The following is a 27,227-nucleotide window of genomic DNA, read 5'->3' on the forward strand; positions in this document are numbered from 1 at the left end:
GGAATGATAACACTTAAGCGTTATTCTATAAACTGCGCCCTAGGCACAGCTTAGAGAATACCACTTAAGCGGTATTTTTCATTCTTTGTTTTTAATTGTTAAGTGTAGACTGTGTTTTAAATGTAGATTACTGACAATATGATATAGATAATTTGAATTGTATTATACCTTCCTTGTACAGACACGTTTATTAGATCACAGTAGCAGTGGAGAGTATGAGTTATGTCTGAGCTGCAGTAAAAAAAAATGCAATTGTTAATTTATAAGGAAAATGCTTGCCCAAAGAAAATGCAGTGAAGTTTTAAAATCTATCTTTTATCTTTTACTATCCTTTGCCCTTTTGGTATTTTTCATTCTTTGTTTTTAATTGAAAGTGTAGACTGGGTTTTAAAGGTAGATTACTGACAATATGATATAGATAATTTGAATTGTATTATACCTTCCTTGTACAGACACGTTTATTAGATCACAGTAGCAGTGGAGAGTATGAGTTATGTCTGAACTGCAGTAAAAAAAAAATGCAATTGTTAATTTATAAGGAAAATGCTTGTCCAAAGAAAATACAAGCTCTGACAGCAGTGCACTTTGTATTCCCTAGGTTGCCATAAAAACACTGGATGTGCATCTTCACCCTGGGTTTGTATCTGTAGCTGATGTGCACACATTACTACCCAAACATGGTAAATGAAGGGCTGGCTTACAGTGGGAGTGCCACTTTGGCAACGCCCAAGCACAGCAGGGAACTCTGTGAAGAGTTGTTTGACAGCTGTAAACATAGTTCACTTCTGACCTTGGCAGAGTACTCTGTCAGATAGAATTCTGTCACTTTTTGCTTCTAACTCTTTACTCAGGAGCACTTTTAGTACTTTGAGTCTATTGTGTTTTGATTTGCGGCACTTCCTTTAAGACACGTAGTTTAATGGCCTTCTGCCATGTTGATCACAAGCTTGCTCCTGTACAAAGGGTTGCTATCTTTGGAGGGACTCATGGCAATGAGTTATCAGGCGTATTGCTAGTTAAGCACTGGCTGGAGAATGGAGCTGAAATTCAAAGGGTAGGCATGGAGGTGAAGCCTTTTCTTACCAACCCAAGAGCAGTGCAAAAATGTACTAGGTATATTGACTGCGATCTGAACCGGAGTTTTGATGTTGAACATCTTAGGTAAGAAATACTCTCTTTTTGCAGATACTGTTTAAGATCAATAATAATAATTTCTTTGAATGCTACCCGATGGCAAATCATTGCATGCATCAGAATTCTAAATTGTCACTATATATCCTGGGGATATTTCAGTCACTCTGTGTAACATGGGGTGAGATGATGGGAATTTAAGGTTGATATGCTTGAGAATTAAGAATGTTTACTAAACAAATTGTTCAGTTACAGACAGATGATCAAAACCCCGTGCTGTTCCAAACAGCGCTCCAAAAATAGCGCTGGAACAGCACAGGGCGTTATTAGACCTATGATCAGAGATAATTGCATGCAAATTTAAGCACGCAATTATCTCTGATCATGGGGTAGAAGTGCGGGAGAATTGTGCCTGAGCATGCGCTCAGCACAATCCTCCAGTACTTGTTTGACAGGTCTGGGCTGTCAAAAGTCCAAACCTGTCAAACACAGGGGCTGGAAGTCCATGGGACCACCAGGCCCCAACTTCCCCTACCCCGAGCAACAGGGGCTGGAGGTCCAGCGGACCTCCGGTCCCCCCAACGATCACCTCCCCCCCCCCCCCCCCCCAGTTCAGGGAGGGCTGGCGATCCAGTGTGTGTGTGTGTCGCTTTACTCATACTACCAGAGTCACTTTACTCATACTACCCCTCTCCTCAAGTCGCTTCACTGGCTCCCTATCCGTTTTCGCATCCTGTTCAAGCTTCTTCTACTAACCTATAAATGTACTCACTCTGCTGCTCCCCAGTATCTCTCCACACTCGTCCTTCCCTACACCCCTTCCCGTGCACTCCACTCCATGGATAAATCCTTCTTATCTGTTCCCTTCTCCACTACTGCCAACTCTGTCTCGCTGCACCCTACGCCTAGAATAAACTTCCTGAGCCCCTACGTCTTGCCCCATCCTTGGCCACCTTTAAATCTAGACTGAAAGCCCACCTCTTTAACATTGCTTTTGACTCGTAACCACTTGTAACCACTCGCCTCCACCTACCCTCCTCTCCTCCTTCCTCTACACATTAATTGATTTGATTTGCTTACATTATTACTTGTCTATTAGATTGTAAGCTCTTTGAGCAGGGACTGTCTTTCTTATATGTTTGTGCAGCGCTGCGTATGCCTTGTAGCGCTATAGAAATGCTAAATAGTAGTAGTAGTGTGTGTGTGTGGGGGGGGGGGGGGGTTGGTTGGTCACCCACTAGGCCACCAGGGACCCTTTGCTGGGGGAGTTAGGGGGGCTGGAGACCCACCAGATCTCCAGCCCTCCCTGAACCTGGGGGGGGGGGATCGTCGGGGGGACCGGAGGTCCACCGACCTCCAGCACCCTGTCGCTGGCAGGTTTGCTGTTGGGGGGAATGGGGGCCTGCCAGCATGCAAATGCATGCTGGACAGGGCTCACCATTCCTCCCCAATGATCTGCAAACCCTAACACCAGCTCGGAGCTGGCGTAAGGTTTGCTGCGGCCAGCAACCCAATCTTTAGCGCGCTGGCCGCTGATCATTGGGAATGAATATGTTTAGCCCTGTTTAGCATGCATTTGCATGCTAGTTGCGTTATAGCTCTCGAGCGCGTTGTTTCACGCGCTCGAGGGCTCTGATCATGGGGCGGTAGCAAACGCCAGCGCTAGTATGGCGCTAACAGCTTCTAGCACCGGCGTTTGCTTCTGATCATCCCCATGCTGGTCCTGAAGGCACCCCAGCCAGTCAGGTTTTCACGATGTCCACAATGAATATTCATGAGAGAAATTTACATGCACTGCCCTCACTGCATGCAAATCTTTCTCACGAATATCCATTGTGGATATCCTGAAAACCTGACTGGCTGAGGTGCCTCCAGGGCCAGGTTTGGGAACACTGAGTTAGCTTTTGAACAATGTTACTGGTGAGGGACAAAGAATGTTTATGCTGCGGTTTTTTTTTTTTTCATAATAATACGTTTACAAATTAAAGGAGCCAATAATAAAAAGGGTTTAACCAGGCAGGAGAAGCTCCTACCTGGTTAAACTCCACTGAGGTAGCTGGTTGCTGATATTCAGTGGCACTAAACTGGTTAGTACCACTGAATAACAAATGTAACTGGCCATTCTCTAACTGGCTAGGTTAGGGGTTGGCAGGGGTGGAGTTAGGGCAGAGAGTGAACTTAGTCGGTTAGTAGCAGGGGCGGACTGACAGTGGTCAAGGCCCCCAGGCAGTAAAGGTCATTGGACCCCCACTGCCGCTGCCACCCCTACTGCTGCCCATCCCCCACTGTTGCCACCTCCGCCTAGGTTTCCAGCACCCCCCTGCACAATATAGCCTCCCTGGGCCTACTTTGAGGAGCCCTGGTGGTTTAGTGGCCTCATCGAGCAGGAAAGAACCCCACTCTTTCTCGTCCACTGCCACTGCTCTATCCTGCGCCGCCACTTCTTCATGGATGCTGAGGCTACATAAGTATGGCCTACTGGGATAGACCGAAGGTCCATCAAGCCCAGCATCCTGTTTCTAACAGTGGCCAATCCAGGTCACAAGTACCTGGCGAGATCCCAAAAACGTACAATAAATTTTATGCTTTTTATCCTAGAAATAAGCAGTGGATTTTCCCCAAGTCTATTTTAATAATGGTCTATGGACTTTTAGGAAGCCATCCAAACCTTTTTTAAACCCCACTAAGCTAACTGCTTTTACTACATTCTTTCAACGAATTCCAGAGTTTAATTACACATTGAGTGAAGAAAAATTGTATCCCATTTGTTTTAAATGTACTACTTTGTAGCTTTATTGCATGCCCCCTAGTCCTAGTATTTTTGGAAAGAGTAAACAAGCGATTCACGGCTACCCATTCCACTCCACTCAGTATTTTATAGACCTCTATCATATCTCCCCTCAGCTGTCTTTTCTACAAGCTGAAGAGCCCTATTTGCTTCAGCCTCTCCTCATAGGGAAATCTTCCCATCCCCTTTATCGTTTTCATCACCCTCCTCTGTACCTTTTCTAATTCCACTATATCTTTTTTGAGATGCGGCGACCAGAATTGCACTCAATATTTGAGGTGTGGTCGCACCATGGAGTGATACAAAGGCATTATAATGTCTTCATTTTTGCTTTCCATTCCTAATAATACCTAACATTCTATTTGCTTTCTTAGCTGCCACCGCCGCACACTGAGCAGAAGGTTTCAATGCATCATCAATGGCGACGCCTAGATCCCTTTCCTGGTCGGTGACTTCTAACTTGGAACCTTGCATTATGTAGCTATAATTCGGGTACCTGTGATAGTCTCGTGGATCTTGGCATTCTTGGCAGCCATTTTTAGGATGCAGCAGCACCAGGAAGAGCAGCGGCAGTTGGTAGGAAAGAGTGGGGTTCTTTCCTGACCTCAAAGAGGCCACTAGACCACCAGGGCCCTTCAAAGTAGGCCCGAGGAGGGCCCATCAAGGCATGTGGAGGGGGGGAGAGAGCAGTACTGGGCCCTTCAGAGCCTCTGGGTCCTCGAGCACTGCCCAGTTGCCCGTACGGTTAGTGTGCCCCTAGCTAGTAGCGATATTCCAACTGCTAACATGCTAAGTAACCGCTTAAAGTTAGAACAGCAAAACAGCAGTCCTAACTTTGAGTTAACCCGGCAATAGTCTGAATATCGGCTGCTGGTACCTGGTTATCTTCTGGGTTGGCAGATATGCCTGATATTCAATATCAGGAGCTGTACGTGCCCCAGGATTAAATATGCAGGATTAAGTTAGCCTATGACTGGAAGCAGTTTATCAGCTGTTCACTGCCTCAGGCTGAATATCGACCCCAAATTGTTTTAGTTTATCATAGTCATTACAGTTAATACTAATTGAGTAAGGCACATCTTGTAAGTAGATGTCTGATCTGAGTAAAGGCCCTTAGTATTAACTATCAATTAATGATATGTCCATTATGGATTATTGCTTAAAATGTTAAAGGAGGATTTCCACAGATTTGAAAAGATCAACACCTGTGATAATTTTTACAGATGCTGGAGTATGTCCCACTCCTTTTGAACTGCTACAAGCCCAAATTCATTCAGGGATGCATATGATTTGGGTTTTCCATATCGTACTCCAACTCACTCCAGAGACCATCATGTAGATTTGCTGTCACATCTCTTATGCATATGCCAAGACCTCTTGAGGTTAAACTCCAGGCTATAGCTCTCACAAGTTAATTTTTGTTTTCTGTATTTGATATAATAAGAGTGGCCATACTGGGTCAGTGGTCCATCTATCCCAGTATCCTGTTTCCAACAGTGGCCAAGCCAGGTCACAAGTACCTGACAGAAACCCAAATCGTGGCAACATTCCATGCTACAAATCCCAGGGCAAACAGTAGCTTCCCCATGTCTGTCGCAATAGTAGACTGTGGACTTTTCCTCCAGGGTTTTGTTCAAACCTATTATGAGTGGAGAAGTAGCCTAGTGGTTAGTGCAGCAGACTTTGATTCTGAAGAACTGGGTTCAATTCCCACTGCAGCTTCTTGTGACTCTGGTCAAGTCACTTAACCATCCATTACCCCAGGTACAAAATAAGTATCTACATGTAATCCACTTTGATTGTAACCACAAAAAGGCAGTATATCCCCCTTTAAACCCAGATCCACTAACTGCTGTTACCCCATCCTCCAACAAAGAGTTCCAGAGATTCTGTTTATTGAGTAAAAAAATATTTCCTCCTATTTGTTTTAAAAGTTTTTCCATGTAACTTCCTTGTGGGTCCCCTTGTCTTTATACAAGTAAAAAATCAATTTACTTCTACTCATTGTACACCACTCAGGATTTTGTAGACCTCCATCTTATCTCCACCTGCATAAAAAAAAGAAACTCACATCAGAAATGCAACTAAAACTTCAAGGTGCAAAAGAAATGGAGATAATATTCTTTGTAAAACCTTAAGCAGCAAGACCCAACAGAGTCAAGATGAAAAATCTAATATTGTTTGTTGAAATTCAGGCACTGCTCATAGTTATCTTTTGTTAAGTTTATTAGGAACAGCGCCTGAATTTCAAAGAACAATATTAGATCTCTCATCTTGACTGAGGTTTAAATGCAGAATTGGAATGGATGTCTCTTGTTTGATTCCAAGACTTTGATTGGCTGCTTTGTGAATCAGCTGATGAGATGGGAGTATATTTAAAAAAACAACATGCTGGTTCCTAATCCCAAATAAATATAATAAAAATAAATAAAACCTAGTCTCTTATGGTAAGTGATCCCATGGTTCATTTACAACAATACTATTTAAAAAAAACATACAGAACTTACCTTTGAGTCCCCTTTTATTGGTAAAAGGCAATATGTGTGATAGAAATAGAAAACAGAGAAAGCGACATGGTTAATTATTATCTCTCTTTTTTTTAACCAACATTAACAGCAAACAAGAAACTGAAGATATGTTATATGAAGTTAAAAGGGCTCAGGAAATCAATTCCATATTTGGTCCTAAAGGTAGTGATGATGCCTTTGATCTTATATTTGACCTACACAACACAACTTCTAACATGGGTAGCACTCTTATTCTTGAAGATTCAAATGATGACTTCACAGTCCAGATGTTTCACTATATTAAGGTAAATTAAGAACTGGATTAAAGCATTTGTTCAACATAAAGGTGTTTTGATCTGAGGCAAAACTTTTGCAGAGAAGCAATAAAGAGAATTACTCAAAAGTCAGAACTTGGTTCCCTTTTCCACTACAGTGATCTCGAAATCCCTGGTTTACTATATAACTGTTGGCATTTTAAAGAGCTGAGTCCACAAATGTGCAGTTTTGTGTTATTATGCCAATCTTTTCAAGAAAGGACGTTCTCACTGACTAATTCTGCTTAGTTAGGAACAATGCTCTTCATAGCATTTGTTGTGGGAGGGAATTCACTAGGTGAGCTTGTGATGCACATAGTTTGAATCTAATTAGCAATAGAGGTGAGGTTGCAGCTTAGAAAAATACATTCACTCAGGGGCAGACTGACAGTGGCCTGGACCCTGGGCAATAAGTGTCATGCCTCCCGCCACCACCCTCCCCCATCCCAACTTAACATCTGACAGAGATTTCTGGTTCTATATCTATTTTATTATTTCTAAAGCTCACTTTAGATACTGTGAATAGAAAACATGTAATAATATCATCATTATATAAACAGATTTTGAGAATTTTGTTACCAGATGCTTATAAGCATGTGACACATTTATACAGTAAGGTCTCAGAAGCGGTTAAGCATTCATTTGAAGCAGCAGAAGTGAGCTCATTTCAATAGAGCAATCCTGTTTATGATGTTTTCTTTCTCCTCTTTTTAGCTTCTGGGCTATTTTCTTTACAACTGCAATGAGAATCAGTACTTCCAGAAGGTTTTGTGTGAGTGTTGATCTGAATCTCAATTTAACAATCTTAAAATTGGAAAACATAGGCATATCAAGGGCAGGATGGTGGGTGCACGCTGCAAGGGGGTTCAGGGAGCAGCTGCGTGGCTGTTGGCTCCACCGGTTCCTTGCTCCTTCTGACGTTACTTCCTGTTCCGGGGCAGGGAACTGGCGGAGCCGACAGCAGCACAACTGCTCCCTGCACCCCCAGGAGGTGATGTGCTGGGGGGTGGAGTTGATATGCCAGGGGAGGTGCACCAGGGGGTGAAGGTGATGTGCTGGGAGGAGGTGATATGAACACCATGTGACACGTAGGGGTCCATGTATTATATACAGGTACAAATAAGTACCTGTATATAATATGTAAGCCGCATTGAACCTGCTATGAGTGGGAAAGCGCGGGGTACAAATGTAAGAAAAAAAAGTACTAAAGTGTGCTAAGGTTTAGCCCTTGACCTGCTTTAACTCTAAAAATCAACATGCCTTAAGTGCAAAGGCTGCTTGTATATTGCTGGGGGTGTGTCCCACACATATCCCCTGCAGTTACCACACTGAAATGTTCATTACCTCACATTAGCAGTACTTGAAATTAGTGTGGATACTTAGTGCCTCCTATTGAGGGGGCACTAAGAGAGCCTGTGCTATAAGTACAATTCACAGCATGCAGTATATCCACACGGATTTGCCCATGCCTCACCTAATTTCCATCCCAGAAAACAAAAGGCACTTAATGTGAGAATTAGTGTGCGCTAACCACTAAACCACCACACGCTTGTGCTAATTTGAGCATTAAGGGGGAGATTCTGTATATGACACCTAAAAAATCTACTCGGAACTAAGAGTATTCTATAAAATTTAGGCATTGTATATAGAATATGCTTAGTCGATAACAAATTAAGGCATAGTTCTTTATAGAATATGCTTAGCGATTTCCTGCATAAATTGTAAGTGTTGCCAATTAGTGCTTGGTATTGCTTGTTAAATACTATTAAAAACATGGATTACCTTGTTTCGCCAATTAAGATACGCGTGTATCTCTGCACGGAATCTAGGCACCATATATAGAATCCGGGGGGGGGGGGGGGGGGGGGGTAAGTGGTTAATGCACCTTAATAAAAGACCCCCTTAGTGTTGTCATATATTTGTTAGGAATTGGCACCAAGGAAATTTTCATTTTATGTCACTTCCCATGTCATTTCTGGGAATGTTCGTTTTATTCAGGTTTTCTTGGCCATTTTGTCATTACAGAAGCAGTGTCGTCAAGAGTGTGCCCTCAGTGCAAATAGTGTGCACTCTTTGCAAAGAACGCACATTATAGTTGGCAAATGAAAAAAACACAATATGTGACGAGGGAGGCAGATACAGTGGTTCTTTTATCTGACAGGGTTATAATAATTTAGGAGCCATATGGGTGCAAGTCCCGGAGTCTGTGAAAGTATGGTTTCGTTTTTCATGCCAGAGAAAAGGAGTTCTGGTGGGGGTCAGTGGAGAGATTTGTGAAGGTAGATGCAGCCAGTTCTGCCTGTCTAGAGGGAGGGACCAAGGCAGCAGGATTCAAGGAGTTGTGAGAGCAATAGCAGTCAACTTTTCAAAATTATTGGGGTGCTAAACCCAATGGAAATTACCTCTCCATGGACATAATCTAGGAGTTTGTTTGATAGTGGGGGTGCTGTAGCACCCACAGCACCCATGGAGCTGGCTGCTATGGTGAGAGTGGGATGGCAGTAGTTCTGTAGCCATGTACTCTCGTTGCTGATGACACAAAGTTATTCAAAGTTGTTAAATTGCAAGAGGATTGTGAAAAATTGCAAGAGGACCTTATGAGACTTGGCGTCTAAATGGCAGATGACGTTTAATGTGAGCAAGTACAAAGTGATGTATGTGGGAAAGAGGAACCCGAATTATAGGTATGTCATGCAAGGGTCCATATTAGAAGTCACCGACCAAGAAAGGGATCTCGGCGTCGTTGTTGATGGTACGTTGAAACCCTTTGCTCAGTGTGCTGCGCCGGCTGAGAAAGCAAATAGAATGTTAGGTATTATTAGGAAAGGAATGGAAAACAAAAGTGAGGACGTTATAATGCCTTTGTATCGGTTCATGGTGCGACCGCACCTCAAGTATTGTGTTCAATTCTGGTCACCGCATCTCAAAAAAGATATAGTGGAATTAGAAAAGGCACAGAGAAGGTCAACGAAAATGATAAAGGGGACGGGGAGTGGAATGGGTAGACATGAATCGTTTGTTTACTCTTTCCAAAAATACTAGAAGTAGGGGGCTTGCGATGAGGCTACAAAGTACTAAATTTAATACAAATCAGAGAAAATTTATCTTCACTCAACATGTAATTAAACTGTGGAATTCGTTGCCATAGAATGTGGTAAAGGCGGTTAGCGTAGCTGGGTTTAAAAAAGGTCTAGACGGCTTCCTAAAGGAAAAGTCCATAGACCATTATTAAATTGACTTGGGGAATTGGCTACTGTTGGAAACAGGATGCTGAACTTGATGGACCTTTGGTCTGTGTCCCAGTGTGGCAATGCTTATGTACTAGCATATAACGTCAAAAGTCCGACTTGGATGTCATATCAAGAATGCCCCTCCATGTGTGTGGGAAGAGCCACATGTGCTCAGTACTTTACCTTCATTCTGAGCTCTGGGAGAGCTGTTTCGTCCTGTGCTGTTGGATGATGTCATCAACTTTTGTGACTGATCAATCCTGTGGTGTTTATGGAAAACATCTGTTACAGGTGAGGAACAATGAATCTTATAAATTTAGAATGCGTTATTACATCAATGTTTTTTATTTGTAAATATATAAATGTATATTTATTGCTGCAGCAGAATACAGTTTAAGTGATACAAAATACTTTACCATTTTTTCCTAGCTTGCTCTGTCTCCAGCATCTTGCCCTGTGCTATTGATTGATCATCCCAACCTAAATATGCAACAACTCGATCTGTAGCAAAGCATTCTGTGGGTAAGCAGCACATGAATGTCATCATGATCATCCTTTTTGACTATATTGTTGTTAAAAGGGGAGTTATTAACAACACTCTTTTACCCTTTTGCTTTCTGTAAAGCTCCTTACTAATTTTGATACATCTAACTGTTCTGGGATTAAAGTGAAGATACAAAATTCTTCTTGTAGTTCCAACTTGTCTTAAATTCCTGCTGTTTGACCACAAAAATAAACAGGTTAATGTGAAGTGAAAGAAAGAGCCTTGATGTCATTACAGTGGAGAGTGTTATCATGCCACATCAGCCTCTGGATTATATGTAGGTCACCCAAATTTGGGCGTGGATCCCAGATTTGTGTGTAAACCTATTAGTCAATTAGGGCTAACAAATAGGAGGAAATATTTTTTTCACTCAATGAGTAGTTAAGCTCTGGAACTCATTGATGGAAGCTGTGGTAACAGCAGTTAGTGTATCTGGGTTTTTAAAAAGTTTGGACAAGTTCCCGGAGGAAAAGTCCATAGTCTGCTATTGAGATGGGCATGGGAGAAGCCACTGCTTGCCCCGGGATTGATAGCATGGAATGCTGCTACTATTTGGGTTTCTGTCAGGTACTTGTGACCTGGATTGGCCACTGTTAGAAACAGGATACTGGGCTAGATGGACCATTGGTCTGACCCAGTATAGCTATTCTTATGTTCTTAATTATTGGAATTGATTGGCACTTAATTACAGTAATTAAGAGAATCATGTGCATTTGACCTCAGCCCTACTCTGTAGCATGTGCACTTAAATTTCATAGCGTGCAACTCAAAAGGGGGTGGTGGTGACCATGGGAGGGGCATGGGGGGGTCAGGGGCATTCCCAGCAGTTAGGCACAATTTTATAGAATACTTGGATTTACGTGCTGGGCATGAGGATTTACTTCAGGGTTCAGCAGGTGTAAATCCATTCTAAGCACTCTTCTATAAACATTTCTTAGTCTAAGCGACCTTTATAGACTTGGCACTTAGCATGGATCTTAACAGCGCCTAACTATGGGTGCCATTTATTGAATCTGGCCCCAGGTGGGCTAAATATAGTACCAGCATTACAGCTTTGGAAGTATGGCAAACTGCATCCACTATAAACCAATATATTTTTATTAAGCCAAAATAAGTATAATATGCAAACTTTCACGGCCACACTACCTACTTCTTCAAATGTCAAAGAGTTTCCTCCTTTGTGCCAAGGAGCTCTGTTGTTTTGTACACACACAGGTCAATATTCAGCCAACAGTGGTGAGCATTTTTATAATCATTGACCGCTGCTGGCTAAGGGGCCCTTTTACAAAGGCGTGGTAGGCTCTAAGCACGTGCAGCACGTACCAAAATGAGACTACCACCAGACTAGCATGCGCCCTGGTGGTAATTTCTGATTTAGCGTACACCCATAATGCCATGACAAATTATTTTTTTATTTTCTTCCGCGCATGGCGTTTCCAGCATTAATTGGCAGTTGGTGCATGATGACTGGTCACCGTGCTTGTAGCGCGTGAGCCCTTACCACTAGATCAATGGTTGGCATTAAAGGTTCAGGCCTTAAATAGGCGTGTGCTGGTTTCCATTTTACCACAAACCATTTTCCCGGCCCATTGAAAAAAAAAACCCTTTTCCCCAAGTGTGGTAAAAACTGGCCCAGTTAGTGCGAAATACAAGTGTCCACACTACTGCAGGCCACTTTTTGCTGCACCTTACTAAAGTTAGATCTGGATATTCAATGTCAGGCCATGTTTGGACACCTACACTGAATATCCAGATCAATGGTGATACCTGGATGTTATGCGATGAGGCCGATATTCAGTGCTATACCTTCGTAGGGCGAAGTTAGGATTGCTATTTTACCGGTGTCTGCATAGCTTCCAGCACTGCCCTGGCTCTGCCTGAACAGGAGTTGTATGATGTCCTCCCTCTCTGTTTTACAAATACCCTTTAAAAAAACATTATTAACCCCACTTCCCGATATTCAAAAGAATTTAACCGGCTAGGATCAGCACCTGGCCGGTTAAATGCCACTTAACCAGCTATTTGTGAATTTTCAACAGGAGATGGTTGGCCATAACTGTCTGAACATTTGTGGTTAGCATCTCAGGGTTAGCCAGTTATATTGTGCAATATAACCAGCTATCTGCCGACTTTCAGCGTGTTACGAATACCAGGCCTATCTGTGGTTGGTTCAAACTTAACTGGCTAGCGCTGAATATTGGCCTGGCCAGTTATGTTCAACTAGCCAAAAGTAAATTGGATATTCAATGCTGGGCACCGGAAACAGCCTGGCATTGATTATCTGGGCTCACCGCCACTGCGGAAGTTAGCCGGGCTAACTCCTGTGGTGTGAATATCGGGCTCACCATTCTTAAAGTGTTTTTTTTTTTTTTTGCTACCGTTATAGCTGTTTCCCTGTGCTTGTTTGGGTCTGACTGAACAGTGCCATGATGGTCAAAGGGTTTTTTTTAGCAGTACTACCCAGTTAAGTGCAGCTGAATATCCTCTCCTAAGACACAGCATAATTTAACTGTTCAGGAGCCTCTCCTGCCTAGTTACATCCTTTGGAATATTGGGCCCACGTTTACCATGACATTGCTGCACTATTTTTATGTGATCCAATAAAAGGTTTCACAGTTTACCAAGAACTCAGTTTTATCCAAGACAAATACAACTGAGTTGTACATTACTGAATTATGGCAAAAAAGCACCATAATTTATTCTAAACATGACTCTTCTAATACTGTTCCTTTCATCTCTCAAACACAGGTGTAGAAGTTGGTCCCCAACCCCAAGGAGTTATTAGAGCTGATATTTTGGATAATATGAGGAGGATTATCAAACATGGTTTAGATTTTGTGCAACTCTTTAATAGCGGTAGGTTAAAAACAACAATAATCATTGGTGTGGAACACCTGACTTTGAACACCTACTTGTCTGGGCCTGGGGATGTGATGATGAAGGAAGCATTCACAGCAGGAGTGTAGCCAGACATGCCATTTCAGGTGGGCCCCGAGTTAAACTGGGTGGGTCCTTCCCGTCCTCATACATATATACATTTTTTAACCTTTCCCTCTGACCCTGCAGCCCATCTCTCCTTCTTTCTTTCCGTCCATCCCCCTGCCCCTATTCACACCCATTCTTGCCTCAGGCCCACCCAGCTTGGAGGTAGGCCATAGAAGGGGCTGGTCAGAGAGAGAAAGAGAGAGAGAGAGAGAGACAGGTAGATGCTGTGTGTGTGGGGGGAAGGGGCAGATGCGTTGCCGCCAGCGGAGAAGAGAAAGAGAGAGTATGAGGTACTGCCAATGAGGTGGTTTTTTTTTTTGGGGGGGGGGTCCTAGACTGGGTGGGCCTGAGGCAAGAATGGTTGCTATGCCACTGATTCACAGCCCCTGGAGTGGGAGGTTGTGATAGCTATAATTTAATGATGATACATGGAGGGTAATTCTATAAAGTGGTGAGGATACTGAGTGCAGTGGAACAGAGATATGAATCGCTTGTTTACTCCAAAAAATACTAGGACTAGGGAGACCGCAATGAAGTTACTAAGTAGTAATTTAAATAAACCCGAGAAAATATTTCTTCACTCAACGAGGTAATTAAATTCTGAAATTCGTTGCCAGAGAAAGTGGTTTTAAAGCAATATGCTTAGCAGGGTTAGAAAAGGTTGGATACTTCCTAAAACAAAAGTCCTAAAACCATTGTTAGATGGACTTGGGAAAATCCACTTCTTATTTCTAGGATTAGCAGCATAAAATCTGTTTTACTGTTCTGGGATCTTGCCAGGTACTTATGACCTGGATTGGCCATTGTTGGAAACAGGATACCGGACTTGATGGACCTTCGGTCTGTCCCAGTATGGCAACACTTATGTTTTTATGACTTGACAATAGTATGTTAAGTCTTTTATAACCTTATATTTTTCCTAGGAAAATAGTTTTCTCATTGGAGTCTTTTATAACATTATATTCTTCCTAGGAAAAGAATTTCCTCCTTGCAGCATTGAGGTGTACAAAATACAAGAAAAAGTTGATTATCCCAGAAACGAAGCTGGTGAAATTGCTGCTTTTGTCCACTATCGCCTCCAGGTAAGATCTTTTGTTTGTCAACTGGTTTTCTTAATATAGAGGTCTATATGTAAAAATGCGTAATATAATATTTTTTTACATATTCTAGTGACTATTTCTAACCACTCTTAGTTATAACAGATGGAGGTCTTGTCCTTGGTTTAATTCTTGTGTTTGGTAAAGAAGTGAAATTAATAGCTAATCCGTTTAAGAATAAAGACATATTCTAACTCTGAGCCTACCTGTTATAAAGAGAGTACTGTATATAATTCAAATTTCCCTTAAATATTTGTTTTTATTTATTAAGGTTATTGCAAATACAGCAACAGATTCCAGTGCAAGTTAACCGGGTAGGAGAGGCTCAGGTCCCCGCAGAATATTCAGTGGCACATAACCAGATAATATCTCTATTCGGTTAGTGCCAGGGCAGACCAGGAGTGAAGTAAGGTTAATGTATGCCAGGAAAAGGCTGTGCTAAGTTAACGAGGTATTGCCTCTGAATCAGGGGCATAGCCATACCTGCCATTTTGGGTGGGCCCATAGTTAACCTGGGTGGGCCCTTCCCAACCACACCCCCATACATACATACATACAATAAAGTTTTTTTATAACTTTCCCCTCTGCCCTTGCATTTGTCTCTCCCTCTCTCTTTCCTTTCATCCTCTCTACCCCTACTCACATCTTCATCTTTCTCCCTCTTCTCTGCCCCAGACCCAGCATCTGCTCCTTCCCTCCCTCCCCACCCACAACCAGGCTTCTGTCTATCTTTTTCTGAACCCCCCCCATCTCCGAGCTGTCGCTGGCGGCTATTCCTATAGGCAACCTGTGCTAGCCTTGCAGGCTTTCCTCTACTGTGTTCCTGCCAGTGAAGAAACAGGAAGTGACATCATCGAGGGCAGGACATGGTAGAGAGAAGCCTGCAGTGCCGACATAGGCTACCTATAGGATTCGCCACTAGTGACAGCTCTGAGGTAGACCTGGTGGGATGGGGGGTGTTCAGAGAGAGATGGGCAGATACCGTGCCGTGAGCGGAGAAGAGGGAGAGAGGGGCGTGAGATGCCACCACTGAGGTGCTTTGGATGTCATATGGGCCACTAGACTAGATGGGCCTGAGGCAAGAATGGGTGGGCCTGTGCCCACCCAGGCCCACCTGTTGCTATGCCACTGCTCTGAATATTGGTGATGCTTGGATATTTAGTTCTAGTACCTGAATAGTGATTGGCACTGAATATTGTCTCCTAATTCAGCTGGCGGTGGCCAGTATTTAAAGAAATGCTGACTGTATATTGCCCCCAAAGTGTGCAGCAAGGATTTCCCTTAAACACATCCTGTAATAACCGCACTGTCAGGCAACTGTCTGTCTGACCTATCTTTTTTGCATAATTTCTACCTGTGTGCTCTCTTTCCCCAGAAGCCCCAGACCCCCAATCACTCACACAATAAGCTTTAATGCCCACTAGATACTCCCCCCCCAACCTATGTGGTTAGCTTGGCAGAGTTTAAAAAGGGGTTGGACGGTTTCCTAAAGGACAAGTCAATAGACCGCTACTAAATGGACTTGGGAAAAATCCACAATTTTGGGAATAACTTGTATAAAATGTTTGTACGTTTGGGTAGCTTGCCAGGTGCCGTTGACCTGGATTGGCCGCTGTCGGGGACAGGATGCTGGGCTCGATGGACCTTTGGTCTTTTCCCAGTATGGCATTACTTATGTACTTATAACAGGCATTTTCTTCTACTCCTGATCCAAGTAGATATTCATATTTTGATCCTCTCCAGAGTTAACAAATCCTTAGTAAACATAGACAGGGTCACCTTAAGCTCTCGAAGAAGGGGGCTTGGTCTTCATTATGGGCATTTACACTGGCAGTGGGATATAAGATTTCCTGGATTTTCACCTTTACAAGTATGCATCATCCTCTGGGTTCCCCCCAAATTTTGCCTACCTCTGTATGAAAATCACTGTGAAATAATATAGCCACCCCTCTCGTCTTACATTCAGTGGTATCTGAAGCCAACAATACTATATTATATTTCCAATCAGTCAGCAAGTTCATATCCTTGCTCCACAAGTATTTCTGCACTAGAACCAACTCTGCTTGAAAATGATCCACTTCCTTGAACAAAAGCTGCCCTTTCTTCCTCATATTCAGGCTCTTTGCATTCAATGAGACACCTTCAACTTGTAAACCAACATGTAAATATGAAAAAGTATTCTCTGAAACTGTGTACTGCCTTAATACCCTCTCTCTTCTACACCTCTAGTTCCTGAGATTTCCACTCTTTCAGTCTCTGCCCTCTCCCACCATCCGACCTAGACTTTTCAACCATGCCTCCCCCTAGTAGCTCCTCACTTTACTTTCCCCCAGTTACCCATTGTACCCTCTTACCTGCCTTATCTCAGAGGCTGTCCCTCTGGACAGCAATATTGAAGATTTACGCACCCACACCAGCCTGTCCACTTCCCCTCCCCTACACCAGCCTGTCCACTTCCCTCCCCCCACACTGCACCATCACCCTCTCAATACACCTCTTCTTTCTCCTCCCCTGAGTCATTACAAGAAGAAACTCAATGTCATTTGATTGTATGACCCAGGAATTTAATCTGATCTCTGTGGGCCATGTTTATATGGTTATATTCAAAAAGGTAGTTCAGTTTGTGGTTTCAGAGATTATGCTAATTCCTCCCTTGGTGCAATGATAATGTATAAATAAGTAATTCAGGATCCACATACTGATTGTGATAGGATACAAAGAAAAGTTATATATTTGTTTGAAATATTGGATGCAAACACTAATGTAACCTGCATTAGAGCTGTATTGTTCCATAAAAAAGTTCAAATAAAGATTATTCAGATATATGGACTGTGGACTGTACTTCTACAGATTTATTTATTTAAAAATATATAACCCATACTATCTTTAATTCTAGGTGGGGTACAGAAACATACGTAATAAAATGCAAACAAACAATTAAAGCAACACATAATGAAATATTTCTTGGTCATACTGTAAATATCATCTGGCCATAGAGTAAGCTAAAGACCACCAAAAACTTGCTGAAACAATAATGTTTTAAAATATGTTTTTGAAGGTTTCTAGATGTTTTACATTAGATCTTATGTTAGCTGATAAACTGTCCCACTTTGGCCCTGCAGTGTAAAATATGGAGGACCTATATTCATCCAATTTCACAAAATGAAACGAGGGGAACATCCAATAGATCTTGTGCTGTGGATCTAAGGAGCCTGGTGGGTTGGTACATATTCAAACTTGAGGCAATGGTCACAGGTGCATTGTTGTTAACAACCTTGAACATTAATAAAAGAATCTTACTGATGAAAGATCTTAGCTGTTGTAATTTCTTCACTCTGCAATTGCTGTCAGTGGCATGGGTTCAGTAAGATAAGTTTAGAAACTTTTCCAACATGATCTTTATCTACTAAATGTTCTTAACATCTTATGAGAAAGAGACAGAAGCTCTTAAAATGTCTGTATTTTTGAAGGATCAAGATTGGCAGGCATTGAATCCAGGAGACCCGGTTTTCTTGGATCTGGATGGTAATGTCATTGTCTATGACGGAGACTGCACAGTTTACCCAACGTTTGTGAATGAGGCTGCATACTACGAGAAGAAGCAAGCTTTTACAAAAACTGTCAAAGTAACATTAACTGCAAAATGTATTCGATCTTCTGTGCATTAAACCAAGAATATTTTTTACTAAAGATTTTTTATATTAACCATTGTCTATGATGAAGACTACAATGTTTACCCCACATTGGTAAATGAGGCTGCATACTATGGGGGTTATTTATTTACTAAGGTGCGTTAGCGTTTTTAGCTCGTGCCAAAAATCAGCTGCTGCTCAACGCTGAGATGCCTATAGGAATATAATGGGCGTCTCAGTGCTTAGCACCAGCTGATTTATAGCATGAGCTAAAAACGCTAGCACACCTTAGTAAAAGACCCCCTCTGAGAAGAAGCAAAAACTGTCAAAATTAACTGCAAAATGTATTTGATCTTTTGTGCATTAAACCAGGAATATTTTTACTAATGGTGTTTTATATTAACCATTTTATTAGCATAACCGTTTCTAGAAGCTATTAAGAGTAAGGGGCCCTTTTACTAGCATGTGCCAAATCAACCCTACCGCTGGGGTAGTGCAGGCGGCCGACGGTGGCTCTGAACTTGGTGCAAGCAGTTTTCCACGGTAGAAATAATTTTCCATTTTCTACCGCAGGGGGCATTCCCAGTGGTAAGTGGCAGCGCAGCCACATTGGCACACGCTGCCTGATTATCACACGAGTAGTATGTGAGCCCATACCACCTTCTAAATAGGTGGCGGTAAGGGCACAGGCAATAAATAGCCATGCACTAATTTTAATATTAGCGCACGACCATTTACTGCCCCATTTTTTAAAAAGGCCTTTTTCCCACCTCGATAAAAAATGGCCCAGTGCGTGCCAATTTCAGGTGCCAAAACTAGCGCAGGCGACTTTTTGCTGTGGCTTATTAAAAGGATGCCTTAGTGAGGTATGGTAATTTGGTCCTTTCAGATAAATCATGTTCATACCTGAAACATTGTCCTCTAAACAAAATCTTGTTCAGTAATCGTTGTAACTGTCAAATACTCTTCTAACAAATTCTCATTAAAGAAACAATTGGACTCATACTGTCTGTGCTATAATGAAAGATGACAATATTTTCAAAGGCCCCAATATTCAAAAGAGGCTGCGCTCCAAAATATGTGCTCTTAAGTTAGGCCCCTAAATTTGTGCCTTATTTTTAACTAAACTTAGGAGCCTATGGGTTTGATATTCAAAGCCAGTTAACTAACAGATGACTGAGACCCAGACCCCACCCCCCCCCCCCCCCAGCCTCCTCTAATCTAAATATGCTCTTGGTTTAAGAAATAGGTGAAACTGTAAATATGCTTCTAACTGAATTTCAGTGCTGTTAAATGTTTGTATTTTTGATACTGTTTCATGGTAGTTCTGCTATTACGTTTGTTTATTGTTTTCAAGTTTACCTCATTTATTATATTGATGTTTATTCTTGGTTATTTTATTATTGTTATACTGTTAACAAGTAATTTTTATATTAAACTGTACCTGCTGTACACCGCCTTGAGTGAATCTCTTCATAAAGGCGGTTAATAAAGCCCAATAAATAAATAAGTAAGGGGCTCTCTTATTAAGCAGTGGTAGGGCAGGTGCCCGGCGTTAGTTCCAAAGTCGGTGCGTGTAGTTTCGCATGGTAGAAAATAATTTTCTATTTTCTACCGCGGGGGCGTTCCCGGCAGTAATCGGCAGCATTGTTGCGCACTGCCTGATTACTGCACGAGTAGTGTGTAAGCCTTTACTGCCCTCTAAATAGGAGGCGGGAAGGGCTCAGGCAGTAAATAGCCATACACTAATTTGAATATTAATACACGGTCATTTACTGCCCTATTTTTAAAAAGGCCTGTTCCCCACTGCAGTAAAAAATGGTCCAGTGCACGCAAATTTCAAGCGTCAAAACTAGCGCAGGCCACTTTTTACCATGACTTAGTAAAAGGGCCCTAAGAGAGTCTTTTTCCTGGTTAACTGGCACTGAGCAGGCTCCAAAGTAATATTCAGCAGTACTTACTGGGATAGTGTCATTGAATACCCAACTGCTAAAACTGAAACCAGCTATTGTGTGGGTGATCCAGAAGTGGAGCCAGGGTGGAATCGATACTTAACTGGATATGTGCCTATGTTCAGCCCATAACAGGTTAAGGGTGCCCTTTTACTAAGACACATAGGTGCCTACGTGTGTCCAACGTGTGTCAAGTTGGAACTACTGCCCGGCTACCACGAGCCCCGAGTCGCAATTCCATTGTTAACGTGCGTCCGATACACGCGGCAGAAAATATTTTTTATTTTCTACCACGTGGGGCTAATCGGGCGGTAATCAGCAGTAGTGGCATAGGAAGGGAGGGCGGTGGGGCGGTCCGCCCTGGGTGCACGCCGCTGGGGGGTGTTGGCGCCTCGCTGGTTCCTTGCTCTCTGCCCCGGAACAGGTTACTTCCTGTTCTGGGGCAGAGAGAGCAGGGAACCAGCGAGGCGCCAATACCCCCCAGCGGCGTGCACTCGGCGGATTGGCTCTCCCGCCCGCCCCTCACCGCCTTCCAGGTATGTTCTCGGGGGGGGGGGGGAGTTGCACTCCGGAGGGGGGAGGGTGCGCAGCGGCGACCCGCCCCTGGTGTCAGCTGCTCTCGCGACGCCACTGATCAGCAGTGTACGTTTGCTGACAGTTAATGCGTGAGACTGTACCACTAAGTCAATGGGTGGCGGGAAGCCAGTCAGTCAGCTGAGCATGCATAGAGCAGCCAATCACTAAGCATGGCTGCTATGCGCATGGCCAGAACAAATGAACATGAACAGCCTTCACTGCTAAGGCTTTCATGCATGACGGCTTTACATGCCAGAAGATGGCGTGTATGCTGTTTCTCCTCACAAGTGTTCTGGAGACCTGCGGTGGTTTCATACAGCGGTGTTACTTTTAAGACCTGCCTGTTTTGTATCCAGGGACTCTACGGCTGAATTTGCATCCTTCTAGCTCAAGGACAAGGACTCAACCGAGCTACATAGCTTTGCTAGCCAAGCCGTCAGCAATTATCTGGGGTGCCTATTTCTTCCCCCTCCTCAAAGTTCAAGTGAAAGGCACTGATCCTTACTGCCGGCTCTCTCACACAGTCTGCCCTGATTGTTGTGCGAAGCTCACTCAACTTTGGGATGCTGTTTCCTTTTCTTTTGGTGCTGTTTATGGTGCACTCGTGTCATCCCTGCTGCCCCCTTGCCGCGGTCAGCGATCTTCCTTCTCTGGCATTTGGGTCCTTCTCCTCCTGCAGGAGTGGCAGAGGACCCTTGCAACCATGAAGAACTGTCAGGACCGACAGCTTCAGATATCCATTAAAGTTTCAGCACTAAAGGTAGGGGCTGCTTCTGTGCATTGTTCAGAAAAAGGCTGTGTATTGCTTTGCATGCACATTTGTATAGTAATTAGCTCATTATAATAGCTTTGCATACTACTTTCGTTAGCTGCTACCGTGACAGGAAAATAGCTCGGAGAACCCTTTTGTACATTTGTTGTTTACTCCTTGCTCACTAAACCAGCTAGAACTGGTGTAAAAACCATGTTGCTGGCTCATTAGGTTTTGTACATCTGGGCCTCAGTCCTTACAAGAAGACAACATGCTTAAAATATGTTAGCAAGGACATCTAATAAATACCAAAAGAGATAATTACATAAATAAAGGTTTATTTTGAATAAAAAGTGACAAGTGATTGAGCTGATACACAGTATTCCTTTTATATTCAGCAGATCTTCTGAATAAAATTGAACATCAGATCAGAGTCCTCAGTTGCAAGTATAGGGACATTCATTTGAACAATACAAGTAAACAGTGAAGACATACAGAAAGGGTCCCTAATAGAATAACTCCAGAGACCATCCTCACTTTGTCCATGGACTGTCCTACCACTATCTGGACAGTGTGGGGTGGTCTGTAGCAATTTACAGCGCCATTTTCCATATAATGCTGCTGAAAATCATTGGCCCCAGTCAGCGGCTCTTATCCACGTTGCAGGTGGCAAAAAATTACGGTTATGGTTCTATGCAACTCTTCACAACCATTATCACATACTACAACAACAAATTTAAAAGTGCTCCACAGTTTTTGAAAGACACACATGGAAGTAGAACTTCAGTACATCAAAAATCGTAAAAGAATTCTATATTAAAATATTGTATTATAAAAATCAGTCCTATTGAGGTATTCAGTTATTTGAAGAAAATAAATATATTAGCTTACGAGGTACAGAAACAACTTAAACTAGTTAAATAAATAACAAAAACCTTTATTTAAAAAAACCTTCAAAAGATTATTTTCCTTCTCTATAGAAAAATGCATGCCTTCAATTGGGCATATGATAAAAATTGAGAGGTAAGTAGTTGAATTAGCACAAGCTTTAAATGTGAGCAGTGAAACTGTCTGTGGCATAGCAGTGTCAGACTTATGCTACATTTATTTATTTCCTGCCATACAATTTATTCTAATACTTAGAAATATAGGTCCTCTACTTCCACCTTGTATCTAAAAATACAGGGTCATATCTTTGCTATGAGTCGCATCCTTACATATCAGTAAGAATTTTAAATAAAATCTAGAAATGAAATAAATATATTTGCTAATTCAGAATACTGAATGAAGTTTCAACGTCATGAATCTGTTTTCACTAGTCTTCTCAGGAGTTTCACAGTACTAACGGGCTGAAAAATCTCTGGGTCCCTGTAAATCACAGACATAATGGGACCACGGTAAATTGCCATTGGTAAAAGTCCAGCACAGTATCTGAATGTAGATTTTTCCTGCCCTGTCCTGTGTAAACCCTTCATATAAACATTTCGGGCCTGATATTTAAAAGAACTAAACCAGGCACTATCTGATTAGTGCCATGGTGGTCCAAGAGCATAATCTGGGCAAAACCAGGATTCACCAGGTCATTTGCAATTTTTTTTTTGTTACATTTGTACCCTGCGCTTTCCCACTCACGGCAGGCTCAATGCAGCTTACATGGGGCAATGGAGGGTTAAGTGACTTGTCCAGAGTCACAAGGAGCTGCCTGTGCTGGGAATTGAACTCAGTTCTTCAGTTCCCCAGGACCAAAGTCCACCACCCTAACCACTAGGCCACTCCTCCACTACCTGGGTAAGTGCCCAGTTAAAGTAAGGTCACCAAAAAGTCTGGCCTAACTTTATCCAGGAGTTAGCGGGATACCGGTCTAAATATTGGCTGGCAACCAGATAACTTCCAGCAGCCAGGCAAGACCTTGATATTCAGTCCCAGTGCCTGGATTAAGGCTGGCATTGAATATTCAGGTCAAATTCTGACTGCACAGTCAGTACCTGAAAATTCGACGATTAGTGCACAGTGAATATCGCGCCCTTCATTTTCTGCATAACATATTATTGCACTGAATACTATGAAAGTCTACAAATTACACCACATTTAGAAATACACAAACAGCAGCAATTTACAAATACTGAAAATTATCAATACGGGCAAATACAGTACTTAGTAGGCCACCTGGAACCTTAAATGGAAGCAGAGGGTAAGGGATTGCATAAAGTGGCTCAAGAATGAACAAGGTATGCAGCAGGGCTGCTTCACACACATGATTCAAGTAAGCAGTGCTACAGTGATTAAACAGTAGTTTCAAGCCTCTGTTCTTCTGGTTCCTCAAGATTTATTGTGACATACTGATCTTTCTCAAAATATCTGTCGATTTCTTCTTCCCCATTCAGTGGTACTCTGTTAATACCTATGGAATAAATGGATTGACATGTAATGCGTCATATTTTGGTCACAGTTTTTGTTCAGTGTTGTGCCTAGGGGTCCTTTGACCAAGCTGTGGTAACAGTGACCTTAGCATGCCCTTAATGTGTTTTTCCTGCATGCTACGACTGTTTTTACCCCGAGTGGAAACTGGCTGATTTTCCACTTTCTGAATTAATGGCCATGTACTAATGTTGCCATCGGCGCACAGCTATTACCAAAAATTAACGTGTGACCCCTTACTGCTACCTATTTTGTAGTCGCTAATCCTACACTAATCAGCATGCAGCAACGCAGCCCCAGACATGACTCCTCTGAGAAAAATAAAGAAACATTTTTTAGAGTGTGATTTGCGCACACACATTGAGAGGGGTCCTTTTACTAAGCCATGGTAAAAAGTGGCCTGAGGTAGCATGGGCACATGTTTCTGGCATGCGCTGGGCCATTTATTTTTATTGCGGCTGGGAAAAAGGGCATTTTTCAATGGGGCAATAAATGGCTGTGCACTAAAATGAAAGGTAGTGCGCGGCTATTTATTGCCTGAGCCCTTACTGTCAGCCTTTGACCTAACGGTAAGGGTTCAAACGCTACTCAAGTGGTAATCGTGCAACACGAGCCAATGTGGGCAAGCTGCCAATTACCGCTGGGTACACCCCTGTGGTAGAAAATAGAAAACTATTTTCTACCACAGGAACCAGTGCATCAACTTTGGAATTACTGACAGGCGCCTACGCTACCCCGGTGAAGGTAATGCCAATTTGGCATGCACTACCCACGCGTTAGCCCTACCACTGCTTTGTAAAAGGGCCCCTGAGCTTTTACTGCAGGATGCCTCAGCGCATCTACAACTACTACTACTACTACTACTATTTAGCATTTCTATAGCGCTACAAAGCGTACGCAGCGCTGCACAAACATAGAAGAAAGACAGTCCCTGCTCAAAGAGCTTACAATCTAGTAGACAAAAAATAAAGCAAACAAATCAATTAATGCGTAGAGGAGAGGAGGGTAGGTGGAGGCGACTGGATACAAGTGGTTACGAGTCAAAAGCAATGTTAAAGAGGTGGGCTTTCAATCTAGATTTAAAGATGGTCAAGGATGGGGCAAGACGTAGGGGCTCAGGAAGTCTATTCCAGGCATAGGGCGCAGCAAGACAGAAGGAGCGAAGTCTGGAGTTGGCAGTAGCGGAGAAGGGAACAGATAAGAAGGATTTATCCAGGGAACGGAGTGCATGGGAAGGGGTGTAGGGAAGGACAAGTGGTAAGCTCTTTTAAGCTGTGGTAAACGTATGCTAGCGTTTACTGCAGCTTAGTAAAAGGAGCCCTCAGTAAGGGAGGGGCTTTGTGCTATGAAAGTGACTACTTTTAACCTACCTGTGTACATTGTAATCCCCGGGTCTTCATTTATACAGGTAACATGTGTGTGCCACTCATTCCATTTCACTTCGTTGATCCTGTGTGTGTATAGTACGTATTTTATATTAATATTATTATTCTTCATTGTATAATTTCATTCTCCCTTCTTTCCAGTCTCTCTCCTTGTTTGGGGTTATTTAGTAACAGTTAACATACACTAATGCTGTCAACAAGCATTTGCTGCAGAGCTGATATTATGCAATTGGTCCAGTGATAAATGCATGTTATTACATTTGCATGCATGAACTGTTTGTTTATGATTACTTCTACTCGTGCTATACTACCTTCTCAAATGATTACAACAAAGGTAGAGGTCTTAAAATTCACAAAAACAGTTATAATCACTTATCTGTGAGTAAAAACTCTTTATCGCACTTCTTTTCACAATTAGCACGGATGCACTTAACATGTTCGTTTGTGGTGGTGGTAAGTGCAACCGTGTTAACTGCAGAAGTGACAGCATGCGGTAAGTACCATCCTCTAACTGCAATGTGCAGTTCATGCCCATTCTCCACCCATGACCTGTCCGGTTCCAGCCCCTAATCTGCATGCAGTTAGGGGTTCTTTTATTATGCCTTAGTAAAACGTAGCCTGCGGTAGCATAGGCGTGTGTTTTGGGTGCGCGCCGGGCCAGTTTTTACCGTGTCTGGAAAAAAGGGCTTTAAAAAAATGGGACGGGAAAAGGGCATGCGGTAAAACTGAAACCAGCGCACACCCCAAACTGGCCTGAGCCATTAATGCCACCATGATCTACCGGTAACGGCTCACGCGCTACACACTCTGTGATCAGTCGGTGCGCGCCAACTGCCGATTACTGCCGGAAATGCCATGAGTGAGAGGAAATAAATTAATCATCAAGGTGTTGTGGCACGCAGCAAATCTGAAATTACCGCCAGGGGGGCGTGGTAGCCTGGCGTTAGTCTCATTTTGGTGTGCGCTGCACGCGCAGAGAGCCTAACACACTCTTAATGCATGAACTAGCATGTTCATTTATACCTCCCATGCTCATGCGGTGACGTGGAGGGGCATAATCGAACGGGGCCCATGTTTTCCTGAGGATGTCTTCGCAGGACGTCCCACGAAGGGGCGGGGAAACCCGTATTATCGAAACAAGATGGGCGGCCATCCTTCATTTCGATAATACGATTGGGGATGCCCAAATCTCAAAATTTAGGTCGACCTTAGAGATGGTCGGCCCCAATTTTCGGCGATAATGGAAACCGAGGACGCCCATCTCAGAAATGACCAAATCCAAGCCATTTGGTCGTGGGAGGAGCCAGCATTCGTAGTGCACTGGTCCCCCTCACATGCCAGGACACCAACCGGGCACCCTAGAGGGCACTGCAGTGGACTTCAGAAAAAACTCCCAGGTGCATAGCTCCCTTACCTTGTGTGCTGAGCCCCCAACCCCCCCCCCCCCCCCTACAACTGTACACTACTACCATAGCCCTTAGGGATGAAGGGGGGGCACCTATATGTGGGTACAGTGGGTTTGTGGTGGGTTTTGGAGGGCTCACATTTACCACCACCACAAGTGTAACAGGTGGGGGGGGGGGGGGGATGGGCCTGGGTCCGCCTGCCCGAAGTGCATTGCAGTACCCACTAAAACTGCTCCAGGGACCTGCATACTGCTGTCATGGAGCTGGGTATGATATTTGAGGCTGGCATAGAGGCTGGAAAAATATTTTTTTACGTTTTTTTTTTAGGGTGGGAGGAGGTTAGTGGCCACTGGGGGAGTCAGGGGAGGTCATCCTCGATTCCCTCCGGTGGTCATCTGGCCAGTTTGGGCACCTTTTTGAGGCTTGGTTGTAAGAAAAAATGGACCAAGTAAAGTCGCCCAAGTGCTCGTCAGTGACACCCTTCTTTTTTCCATTATCGGTCGAGGACGCC

General features: G+C 43.2%; 2 protein-coding genes across 3 annotated transcripts in view; one reads left to right on the forward strand and one right to left on the reverse strand.

Moving 5' to 3' along the window:
* The first annotated feature begins 661 nt into the window (after positions 1 to 661).
* On the forward strand, positions 662 to 18,956 carry ASPA (aspartoacylase). Its single transcript, XM_030186003.1, is given in 7 exon segments — positions 662 to 1,161; positions 6,536 to 6,731; positions 10,400 to 10,448; positions 10,451 to 10,492; positions 13,263 to 13,370; positions 14,472 to 14,581; positions 18,067 to 18,956. Coding segments are annotated over 7 exon segments (945 nt in total). The 5' UTR covers positions 662 to 919; the 3' UTR covers positions 18,265 to 18,956.
* Positions 18,957 to 23,221: 4,265 nt separating this feature from the next.
* The window catches only part of TRPV3 (transient receptor potential cation channel subfamily V member 3), a 53,970-nt gene continuing 49,964 nt past the window's right edge, over positions 23,222 to 27,227 (reverse strand). For both annotated transcript variants that reach the window (XM_030186015.1, XM_030186016.1), the window contains exons 17-18: positions 25,296 to 25,375; positions 23,222 to 23,908 (exon numbers count right to left, since the gene is read on the reverse strand). In XM_030186015.1, the coding sequence (XP_030041875.1) occupies positions 23,790 to 23,908; positions 25,296 to 25,375 (199 nt within the window). In that variant the 3' untranslated portion in view covers positions 23,222 to 23,789. The remainder of the gene's footprint in view (positions 23,909 to 25,295; positions 25,376 to 27,227) is intronic.

The sequence above is a fragment of the Microcaecilia unicolor genome, chromosome 13 (genome assembly GCF_901765095.1).
Source record: "Microcaecilia unicolor chromosome 13, aMicUni1.1, whole genome shotgun sequence".
NCBI lineage: Eukaryota > Metazoa > Chordata > Amphibia > Gymnophiona > Siphonopidae > Microcaecilia > Microcaecilia unicolor.